Source organism: Corapipo altera, unplaced genomic scaffold, assembly GCF_003945725.1.
Source record: "Corapipo altera isolate COAL_440 unplaced genomic scaffold, ASM394572v1 2, whole genome shotgun sequence".
Taxonomy (NCBI): Eukaryota; Metazoa; Chordata; class Aves; order Passeriformes; family Pipridae; genus Corapipo; species Corapipo altera.
Window position 1 is genome coordinate 343,427 of NW_020884890.1, and position 12,078 is coordinate 355,504.

The following is a 12,078-nucleotide window of genomic DNA, read 5'->3' on the forward strand; positions in this document are numbered from 1 at the left end:
GATGACATGTATGTAAAGCCATTTAATTCTTCACAAATCCTCACCCCTTGCAATCACTCCACTTCAAAGGCCTGTCTGGAAGAGAGGAAAGCTGTGATAAGAGCTCCACAACTTTTGTAGGGATGCCTAGATTCAATCACCAGCTGCTCCCAGTGCTTGGGGTTGACCTGTCTTTCAGCTTGGCCAGTTTTCTTAGGGTGTTTTTTTGTCTTAGGGGCTTTCAGACCCTCTGAGCCCATAGCTGGGGGTCTGGGAAAGTTAGCATCCTGTCTGCATTTTGTCCCTGTGTCCTCACTGTAGAGACAGGACTGAGCTGGGTTTTTCTTCAAGCAAGAAAGACCTGAAATTGTGTATATCCTGCCCAACTTTCATTAGTCCTTCTGAAACTGGGCCATGGAGCAGGCGGTGTATATGAGGCTGGAAAGAAAGTCTTCCTGAGGGAGGCTGGCTCTGTAACCTAGTTGGTTTTGGCACTCACCAGTGAAGAAGACCTTGTCAGCCACTCTTTGTCGGTTTTCTGGATTGTTCTTTAGAAGTGTCCCTCTGCATTAACTTCCTAATGAGCCACGGTGTATAATTAGGATGCTTTTAATTACTCTACTGGGTAACCTCACCCCATTAATGATTTTGAAGCAGGCACTCTGGATTTTGCTAGTGTCTGTCTGCAATGATCTTTAATGGCAAGCTTTACAGATTTTTGTTTTTAACATAGATTTTCATTTTAGGTAAAACACAGGTTGTAGTCTGTTTGCATGTAAAAATTAAAACAAAATGTTTATTCTGATACAGGTCTGAAAGGGATGTGCATAACTAGTGTCAAGCAATAACTTTAATTAGCTCACATTTTGAAAGCGGCTTCCAGTTATTCCGCATCATTTATGATGCTTATATGTGAGTTATGTGAATATTTTCTGATATGTAATTTTTCTTTCTTTCAGCCTTTCTTCCAGCTTGTGAAGTTACGGAAACTTGGACTTAGTGATAATGAAATCCAGCGGCTCCCTCCTGAAATAGCAAATTTCATGCAGCTGGTGGAACTTGATTTGTCTCGAAATGGTAAGCTCCAATGTTAATTTGTTTGATTCTATGCTGTCCTATGACATGGTCTAGGAAACTGAGTTGGTAGGGTTTTTCTGACTCCGAAGTTGCTATCAGTGTCCTGCAGAACATTTTTTCATGTAATTCATGGATTTGCCCCTGGTTCTAGATGGGGGGAGCGAAAGAGCAGAGGAAAGGTGATAGTGGAAATACAGTAATAAAATAACACTTAACTGTAGTTCTACCTTTCTGAGAGCCTGCTTGATTCTCCAATTTAAAAAGTGCTTTACATCCTAGTTTTATATGTGTATGTGTCATAATGTTGATTTCTTTTCACAAACTCTCTGAAATGCTTAGGAAAAAAAAAGAAAAAGGAAAAAAAAGAGGTTGAAAAAAATAAAGCTGCTTTCTGTCCTAAAAAAAGGCTGCCTATGGGTTAGAAGTCCAGTTCCTTATCTCCTTTTTACCTGATATTAGCAAGAGGCAGAGTGCTAGTATTTCTAGTTGTACTTCTGGAAGAAGAATCAGTCTGTTTGTCATCTGCAGAGATAAATTCAGAAAAGAATGCTGGGAGAAACTGTCTTTTAAAACATGTTGTTGGAAACCACATGGGTTTATCATTTGCTTGTAATGTTTGCTGCTTATATTGTCCTGCATTGTGATGGAGCGAAAACATTTTTTTTTTCCTGTGGCCTGGTGAACTTACCAGTTCTTCAAGAAGTTCAGGGGCTGGTGGGTCACCTTTAAGCAGCCTTATGACCCACTGATCTAGAAACAGTGAATCTGTGTTACCAAATTAGAGCAACTGTCAGCTATTTTTGCCTCCTTACACGCAGTGGATATGTACAAAATGCTCTCTGAGCTGTGATGGAAGGGGTGGGAGCAATCACGGTTGCGTAACCTTGTAAATAAATGAGGGATGTAATTGTATATTCAAGAAAATAAATACCGTAACGGGGAGCCTTTTTTCCTTTACAGTTTAACTTCACATTGACCCTTTGTGACTGAAGAATATTCAGTGGCCTATAGCATATTTCCTTTATTTGTTTGGTGCTTTTAATTCCATCTTTATCTGGTAATATAACTGATGAAGCGTAATGAGTCTCCAGGCAATTGCCGAAAAATTTCTGTGAACCATATAATTTTATGCACACTTGCAAAACCTTTTAAGAGAAGAAAACTGGAAAAAACCCCCACATCTGAGAGACAGAAGAAACAGATTAGTTATAACATTTTAGAAATACATGAACATTAATTGATGCAGTATTTTGGCTACTGAGTTTGGCTGGGTTGGGTGCTGTCTTTGACAGACCTTATACAAAAAGAAACCCTCTGTTGGTTTAGTAATTCTCATCACAAATGAATAACTAGCTGCAAAAGAGCTGGTGGATCAGAGCCATGTGAACTCTTGTCAGCCTGACTTGGAAGTTTGCTTGAGAACTCAACTGTAATGAGAACAGATGGTGTGAACATTTATGGTTGGGTAGATGCATGTGTGTCATTAGAAGTTACTGCACAGGGAAGTATTTTCTCCAGTGATGGGTTGGACTAAGGCAGGTGGCAGAGAGCAGTTGCTTTCCTGTATCCAAGGTTCAGTGTTAATTGCCCATTTTATTGCATTACTTTGTCTTCTCTATCGTTCATTGCAGAAGTGACGGATACTGCTTCCCTCTGCTTAATCATATCACAGCTACTGCATGACTTGACTCTTCAAATGGAAAATGCACTGTGTGATGTGGTGCTGGGGGGCTGTGGCAGAAGATAACTAATACTGCTTTTTGCTGTTTGGTCATTTCATGGTTGTCTCACAGTTCTCCAAATTAAAAGGCAAAACACACACCATCTGGGATGCCGTAGGGGAAATGTCACATAAGGTTTTTGGGATTTATAGTATTTTAATTTCTTAGCTTTGTATTTTGAACCCACCTTTCAGTATGTTAGATTCTTAGCCTGCCACAGGTTTGTCCTGTTTTCTAACTACCCAAGAGTACTTAGGAAAAAAAATAGGAACTCTTTGTATTCCTTTCAGGCAGAGAAAAACAGCCCTACTTTTCAAAATGCAGTATGCTGCATGAATAGGAAAGTGTGATGGTGACATCTGAACTTGGGAAATAAGAGATCATTGTTCTGCGTTTTTTGTTGTTCTAGCTGTCTGGTTCAGTGCACTAATTGCTTTCGGTTCTGGCCATTCTGTTTCCTTAAGATCTTAAAAGCACAAATATAAATTCATTTAATGTTCTATGTACAGGAATAGCTTTTTCTATTTTAACTTCTCATCAGGAGGAAGAAAAGGTTTTGAATAAAGAGAGTACTTCCATTTCCCTCATAATAAAATGATAATATTTTCTTTTCTCCTACTTCCTAATCCTTTGGCCAGTGTATGATCTTTGAAACCTCATGACATGGTGGGTGTATCTTATGGCTGGACTTGGATGTGCTTCCAGACTGCAGTGACCAGCTATGTTTTGTGTGAGTGGTGAGGTGTTGCATCCAGAGGTGGGATAAATCCCTTCAGGCAGGATCCCTCCAACTCTTTGTAGGTAGCTCTGGGTACCTGTACCATGCAGTGTTATTTACCACCTAAGTAGTCCTAGTTTGTAGGCACTCAGGAAGGGTCAACAAGGAAACTCTTAAATGTGTCTTTCTTAAATTCTCAGGTGTTTTAAAATGCCCAAGGTATGCTAGTGTATGTTAAAATGTGCTATATAATGAATTCCTTTAGCAGTTTTTTGGTTAGTAAGTGAATCTAGAACTACAAAAATCCTTATAAGAAATAAAACTAAAAAATCTTCAGCTGATGTAAACTTTATGCTCCCTGTGATCTTGTGTGACCATGAGAGTAGTCTGTGGGGAGGGTAAGGATAGCCTCAGTGGAGCAGAAGGAAAAAGATTTTGGGCAGTCTAGGAGCTGTATAGTCTTAGATTTTCCTGGATTATTTGCATGTTGGTGCTATTTTTTATTCCTCTGCAAGGCCACGTGTTCATGCAGATTTTCCTAGGAAGCATCCCCACCGTGCTTTTCTAGTCTGATTGAGGCTGTTATTTGAGCAAAGGTTGAATGGGTGAATCAATGATTGAAATATAAGGACAGGGAAGCTGTGCTAAGGAAACAGCATAGTGATAGTGAACACTCTGAAGGTTATTTGACAATCTAGGTTGTCTCTGCCTCTTGATATTAAGTTGTTCAAGAAGCTGATGTACTAGTTCTAAGGCTAAAGCAAACTGACTTGTAGGATTTCAATAACAGATGCCTGAGCTTCTGAGTTGCTGGCAAAGCATGTCTGAGACTCGTATTCCCTGAGAAATCTTCTGAAATAGATGCTTTACTGCTGCATGTCTGAAACTACTGCTGGTTCCCTCAGACTCCCCAAGCTTAGTAAAACTTTTCCTGGATTCTCATGTCACAGTGGAATTTTGTGAAGACACTGGGTCAATGAAGCATCCTTGCTTGATGTCCCTGCAAAGCATTTGCCCCCCTGAAGGGCACCAGTGCTTTGCATTGAGCTTCAGTGCAAGACTTTGCTCTTCATGATAGGGGGAAAGATTCTGCTTTAAGCAGAGTCAGAAGTGCCTGTGTGCTATTTGTTTCTCCATGACACTTGCACACTCTCTCTGTCAAGTCCTGAAAGACCCTGGGATTCAGAAGGTCCAATCTCCAAAGGTAGAAAGATGTCCTTGAATTTCTGCAGTTTTTCCTTCTTGCCTCAGCTGGCACTTCATTAAGCTTCCCTCTCTCCCAAAGTGCATGCAGTGTGTTTCAGATCCCTGTGAGTTGTAGCAGGCTGCTTCCCATGCTACTCATCACCCAGAGGTTTCTTTCAGTGACTCCATCCTCCCTTTTCTTCTTCCACAACCCCTGGAGGCCAAATTCTTAAAGCTTAGGGCCCTGCCATCTGAGATTCATTAAAATGTTAATGGCTTTTCTTGTTCTGTAGCTTCTTCTAGACAGGAGGGGCGATGCATAAAGTTTCTCTAGTTAATTTAATGCATGCTGATATTTGGGATTACGTATAGGATGTATGTATGCTGTGTTCTTGCAGGGGTGGTGTGTTCCTTTTTAGTGTCCCTCTTCTTCAAGAAGAGGGTTTTTGTTTGCCTTTGACAAATATTAAATCCTCCAGATTTCAATGATGTGGTTTTGTCATGGTATTGTATGCTCCTTAAAATGCCCTGGAGGTGTTAATTTAACTGTAGTATTCTTATTTGAAAGAAATTTCCATCTTACGCATGTTTTTTCTTAACAGGTGAACTGTGGAAGCCTGGATTTTTGTTTTTAATGTGTATACCTTTCACAGGCATTGACAGATAGTCTGCAGCTTGTTTTATTCAGCTCTTTTAAAATAGGAAGAAATCACTGTGAGCTTTTACATTGGGCAGTGAATGCTTGGTATTAGGCACTGTGGTGACTTTCCTACCCTTCCCAGGTGCAGGAGTGCCGTTTTAACTGTCCTGCTATCCGACCCCTTCTTGGATGCAGGCTAACCCCCTTGCCTTCTGTAGGAGATGAGCCTCTTGCACTTCTGTGTCTACCTGTGAGTTGCTGTTTCTGTGATCAAAGTCTAGTAGGCTTTTCTGCTGCTACTCTTGCTTCCACTGAATGTACCTACCAAGGACTTGGTCATGCAAGCCCATAGCATCGCTGTAGTTGTTCTGTGCTGGCAGATTTGCATTACCTGTCTGTGGTGACTCTCCAGCTGGCAGCAAGTAGGGGACTCAAGTTGTTCTTCTGTGGAAGTGCTCTGTAGCCTTGCAGTTTGGTGTTGTGTCCAAGCCTTGAGTCTCAAAACTCTAAAAAAGGTGCAAGTGTGTGTGCAATGGAAGAATGAAATGGATTTTTGTAATCTTGGTAGGTGGGTTGTGCTGGTTCTTTTTGCTGACTCAGATCTCAGCTTTACTTTGTGAACTGAGGAGTGATGGCTTTGCTGTGGCATCTACTGAGGAAATCTGTGTGTGGGCAGATCTTGTTAAGCCATATTTGGCTCTGCAAGATGCTTGATAACAAAATCTCAGCACGGTTCTTTACTGTGATACCCAATAGGACTAATACTGTTTGTTTAATGTGTATGGTTTATATTTCATACCTACTGTAGAGGTGGATTCTTGCTACATGATATGCTAGTTACTACCCGTTTCTGTAGCTTATGATTAAACTGAGTTTATGACTGTATTGATAGTGTGGTTGTTCTGGACACAAGTCTTGTGACATCAGGATATTCTCATTCCAAAATAGTCTCTCCACACAGTTGCCATATTAGGGCATATACTCTGTCATTTATATGAAAATAATTACAGAATTAAAAAAGGATAAATATGCTAATTTAGGATTACCCTAACAGTAAAGATCGTTCCTCAGAAGCCTGTCAATTGTCACAACACTATGTAAGGAGAGAGCTGCTGCTATGCAAGGTCTGAGCAGGGTCCAAGATTTTAAGTCAAAGTTTAGAAGACCAGTGTCCCACGTACTCTATGAGCCTTATTTTTATGTTTTTCTTGCTTCCAAAATGGATAACAGTTGCCAATTTAGAAACTTGTGTTTTCTTTTGTCTTCAGTTATCAGGGTACTTTCAGAACTCCACAGCAAGGGTATTTAACTGTTCTACTTTCAGTAGCAGGTGGTTTGATATTACTGCTTTTTATTTGAAGTGTTTATTCTTTTTAGCTGCTTTACAACCCAATTAAAAGTCTCTTTAGAGATGTTGGTCATCCTCAGGATGCTACATTCATTGTGTATTGTGTGATAGGTACATTTTATTCAAAAAGTTATTTGGAGCTTCCTTAGATGCCCGGGTGAGCAGGCAGCAGCTTTCCTGCAGAGCATCCATCAGTCCATCCTGCTGAAGAGCAGTGTAGACTCTTTGCTTTGCCCTCTAAGACTTTAGCTCACTTGTTTGTATCCATGCGTGCACACATATGCTTACCCTTTTTAATTCAGCTGTCTGCTCTCAAAGACATACCTGTTATCTGTACTGTAGGACTATTTCCCTTGTGCCATCAAAGTGTTCCCCTTTTCCTCTCCTGCACTGAAAGCAGGATAACCACTGTTTTTTCAAACTAGAAATTCTGACAGAGAAAAGGCTTGAACACTTGTTTCACTTCAGCCTGGTCTGGTGACCCAGCTATTTTACAGTGAGGATATGAGCTAATTAGGGAGAAGCACTCTTAGATCTTCTGATCTTGTCCTGCAGCCTCACATGGGATCTACTCTCTTGCCTGGCAGCTGCTGCTGTTGCTCTGTGCTCTTGCCTGGGATCTGGCTGTCTGCCTGTGCTGCACTTCCACAGCATCTGAGCAGAGACCTCCTCCATGAAATCCTCTTCTTCTCTGCCTGCCACCAGCTGCCCTGGCATGAATGTGCTGGTACAGGTCTGGTGGCAAATGGCAAAACCCAGAGTGCTGAGAAATAAGTGGGAATTGATGCTTTCTTACTCAGTGGACAAGAAAAAAAACCCAAGTCAGCAAGCTGTGCTGGCAGGCAGAATGGTTGACAAATGCATCTATTTAGTTAACGTATGCAACTGCTGGATGTTGCTTATTTGCCTTCTGGACTGATTTGTGTCTGGTGAGCGCTTACGGACAAACAAGTATTGTTCTCCTGCTCCTGCATGGACATGTCTTATCTGGTACAAGAAAGCGTCCTGTGAATACACTCACTGCAACCTTGGGTGTGTACATCTGAAAGTCATTGCATATCCCACCAGAGACTATTGTATGGTGGTAGGGTATCTTAAGCTTCAGTCTGAGTCTGGCCGGTGACTGGTTTTGGGGATTTTTTTTTGGTGCTAATGAAAGCAAAGCAGACTTGGAGATAACAGAATTTTTCACCCTTTTAGATGGTTGCTTGCTAATAGTTGTTTTGCATGTTTGGATTTTTGTGCTTGGATTTTTTTGGCAAATCTAATTTCTTGTGACATACATTTCCTTTGTATTATCTCCCATTCCTCCCTTGAGGCTACTTTAAAACTTGTACTTAAAAACATTATCATTTTAATGTCTTACATGTGAAGTTTAGGGATCAATGTACAAAGCAGCATTCCAGGGAAGAAAGAAACACCTACTGCAGATTACTTTTGGATTCTGGGCCTCTGTAGAGTATCACAGATGTGTAGAAAGTCTTGCTTGCTTTGAAAAAGTGATATAAAAGTTGGGACTTGTGCATTTAGTTCACTAAAATGAATTTGATGTTGGTAGGCTGGAGGAAGAGGAGAGCTTTATATGCAGCAAGAGAAGTAAGGTGAGAGAGAAATCACTGGACCTCATCCCTGAGCAGGGCTTCTCATCAAGGAGGCGAAGGAAGAAGCAGGAAGTGCTGACTGTGATTGAGAAAGAAAAGTGAAATCTCATGATGGAATAATTTAATTAGAGAAGTTTAGAAGGTGTCATTTTTAAATGGACTACAGAAAACTGGATTTTTCCATCATGGTATATTCTGCCATATTTAACTTACTTTCTAAGGAGACTTTGCTAATGTACTTCCATGTATAACAGTTGTCTTCATACAAATTCAAGGGAAGACTGTAGAAAGGAACAAGACAAGTTGGGGACAGAAATCTTGGGACTGCCTGAAGTATCAGCTAGAGTGTTAAATGTCAGATGATATGTATAGAAGTGACATAAAGTAAAGCGCTAATTTTCTGGATAATCTAGACTAGATATCATAAAATGGCAATCTGCAAATAGGCATTGTTAGTTCTTGTATTCACAGAATTTTTAGTTTTTATGTTTTTGCCCACCTTGCTTCTTAGACTAAAAGTATTTAATTTCTCTTATCTTCAAGGTGTAAGATGGAAATCCTTATAAAAATGTCTCCAAGCCTTGTTTAACTGTCCATTGGCATGTATAAGTAAAAAGGTAGAAGACCTAAATTTGTTGCCAAACTTCGGCTCTTTCACTTAGTTCACCTGGAACTATTGTTTCCTCGTGATCTGATCTTTGAGCTCCCCCTCTTCCTCTCCCCCCTGTTTTTCTTCCTGTTTCCAGTTTACAGCTTCTTATCCTCTGTTACTGCTGCTTCCTGCAGCTGAGAAGGACAGTCTGTTGAATGCCACGTCCTATCTGTTCAAAAACCAGCTTGTCCATGCAGAGTTTTCTTTCAAGTAACATGCCTAATATCTCCCTATCTGTGAAATGCCGAGGATTTTTTCCCCTGCTGCTTTCATTGTTTGGAAAAGGGATATATCCAGAAGCAGTGAGGAGGAGAAATGAGACATGTCTCTTCAGTTTCTTGTTAATTATACAGTAAGGGATTTACTTGAGAAAACCCAACCTGAACCTACTCGTGAATTTTCCTTAAAGCTTTAAAGACAGGTCTTAAAAGTGGTGTACGTCTTGTATTTTGTATATTCTCAGCCTCAGAGCGTGAAGAGGAAAATGTTACAACCAGTTCAAGAGCCACTTAATCTCAATAGACTTCGCAAGAACTGTGTGACTCCTGTCACAATGTGCCTAGAAATTGTAGCACTTGATCTAAAGAGGTTGGTTACTTCAGTCTTCAGAGATAGTAGCAAAGCCTTCTGGTTTTAGAAGAAAGGAAACCTGTCTGATCATTGTGTATGACTGAATCTCGACATGAAAATGGAGGGAGAGGATGATGAGTAACCTTCCACCATTCCTTCCCCCTGCAGAGTCAGACCCTCTTGGAGCTGCACTTGGCTGCTTTTGGGAGGGTAGAGAAATGTGATGGTGGTGGTGGTGGTGTCTGTGAGACAACAGCCTGCTCAGCTGGGCTTTCCAGCTGGAGAACCCTTCACAAAGACAAACAAATATTTGCAGCACAAATTCCTGCTTGAAAGGTATTTGACTAAGTGGACTGTTTCCTTCCTCCCATGTTTGGAAGGTGGAGCAGGTGGAGAGCAGGGCTGGAAAGCAGAGCTTTCCCAAGGGCAGGCTTCTCAGAGACCCCTCTAAGAAGGTGGGTGACACAGAGGAACTTCCGTGGAAGTGATGAGAGAACCTTTAGGCTCCTAAATCACTTGAGCATTGCAGTGCTTAATGCTTCAATGGACCTTCTGTGTGTGTGTGTGTAAATACTGTAGTTGATAATGTATATTATATATGTGAGAAGAGGAGGGGGAAAAATCATCTGTGTATTGAATTGGATGGATGATACCTGCTTTGCTGCTGGATATCTCTCTTGAGGGATAATGCTGCATGGATTCACATTCTTTGAGTCTAGAATGGGCTTCCCTGGGTATAAATTTGGTGTAAACCAATCAATTGCTTAATTACTAGTCACTAAGCAGTTAAAGCTGCTTGGCTTGTGTTGTGTATACCTGTTGGTGGGCCTTGCACTATGACTGTCTAGATCAGGTCTATTCAGTTGACTTTTGCTGGAATGTATGCAGTGTGCCAGCTCCAGCTCTCCTAAAGCACAGTGCTTTGTGTCTCCTTCATAGCTGGAAAATATGACAGCATCCAGTAGTTACTTCCTGAAAGACTCAAGCATTGTGAACTCTCCCTAAGGAATGTGGTGCATCTCTCATGTCTGAGACTTCAGCAAAATTCTCGCAAAAATACTTTTTATTTTGAGCTAGAGTCACTGTGTAAGTAGCTCTGGCCTGGTAGCCCTGTTGTATCATAGGACTCTCTGAGACATTTCTACCATGATATTGATTAGGTATTGGAAATTATGTTTGCTATTGCAGAATGTGTAAAGAGTGCTGGTGTGTAAGCTTTGGGTAGATGAAATATTATCAGTTCTTGAAATTCACTATAAAGTGCTGCAAAATTGTGCCATGCAAAAGGTTTTATCAGTTTAAAAATAAGATTATCTTCTCCCCCTACCCCTCCAGCCTCTAGAGAAAGAAAACTAGGGGAAGGGGGAAGAAAACTAGGGGAAGGGGGATTGAGTGATGTAGGTGTTGTAAAAATCTAAAAAAAAAAAAAAAAGGATTGGCATCAAACAAAAGGATTTTTAGAAGTAATTTTCTCACCCAGACAGTACAGAATTCCCTAATGTCAAACTTGCTTCTAAAGTTACTTATACAGGGCTTGCTAAATCATTAGCAAATTCTTGTGCAAACTATAACAATAAACATCTGAAGAGGTGTATTGAATGGAGAGGAGTGCGATGCCCTCTTGTATACATGACTGCCAAGCTTGATTTTGATCCACTTCTGCTGCCACAACTTTACTGCTACCAGTGTATTTGTACTGTCACATGTCACAGGGCTTATGCTTGGTTTATGGCTTTATTATTAGCAATGCTGCACAGTCTGTATGCCAGAACATCTGGGACATCATGTAAGTGCAGAGTGTTCGTCAGAGTGTAGCATTAGAAGAATCCTAGATATTTAAGTAGGATTTGAGCTGGTTATCCAGCAGTGGCAAGAAAAATATTCAACCTTACTGTTGCTGATATTGGCAGAGACATATATGTTAATGTCTGTACTCCACACTAATGGTGAAAACTTCATAATCCATCAAGAGACAAAAGAACTTCTTTATATATTTTAATATCCTCTGCTGCATTCCAGTTGATTATGTCAATGCTATTGTTATGTGCCATTATCTTCTCTGCTATAATTATCACTCAGTTTTTTGTCATATACTAAAATGCTGCTCACCTGTTCTCTTCTGAATTCAATGTTACACTAGTCTTCATATATAGTGATAAAGTATCTGCTCCTAACTTGGTTGTGTTTTGCCTGAGAAATCTTTTTAAGATGCCTTGCAATTAAAATGAGTTATATTTCAATCTTGTATAAATATGTAATGATCCTCATTTCAAACAGTTGCACTGAATTTTTGTCCATCCTTTGTCCACACAGGCAGAGGAGAAAAGTGAACAGTGAAGGTATCAAGGGGGGAAGGAAAATGCACTTTACAGAATCAGAGAATGGGGAAGGTTGAAAAGGACCACAGTGGGTCATCTGAGGCAATCTCCCTGCTCCCATTGCAGAACTGTGTCTAGATGGTTCTTGAATATCTCCAGTAAGGGAGACTCCACAACCTCTCTGAGCAGTCTGCTCCAGTGCTTGGTCACCTGCACAGTAAAGAAGTTCTTCCTCATCTTTAGGTGGAACTTCCTGTGCATCAGTTTCT

The 12,078-nt window shown here is 40.6% G+C and overlaps 1 protein-coding gene across 1 annotated transcript in view; it reads left to right on the plus strand.

Annotated features, from left to right (window-relative positions):
* LRRC1 (leucine rich repeat containing 1) overlaps positions 1 to 12,078 on the plus strand; it is a 65,019-nt gene that overhangs the window by 12,946 nt on the left and 39,995 nt on the right. Inside the window, exon 2 of the mRNA XM_027645037.1 lies at positions 939 to 1,056. Within this exon, the coding sequence (XP_027500838.1) occupies positions 939 to 1,056 (118 nt within the window). The remainder of the gene's footprint in view (positions 1 to 938; positions 1,057 to 12,078) is intronic.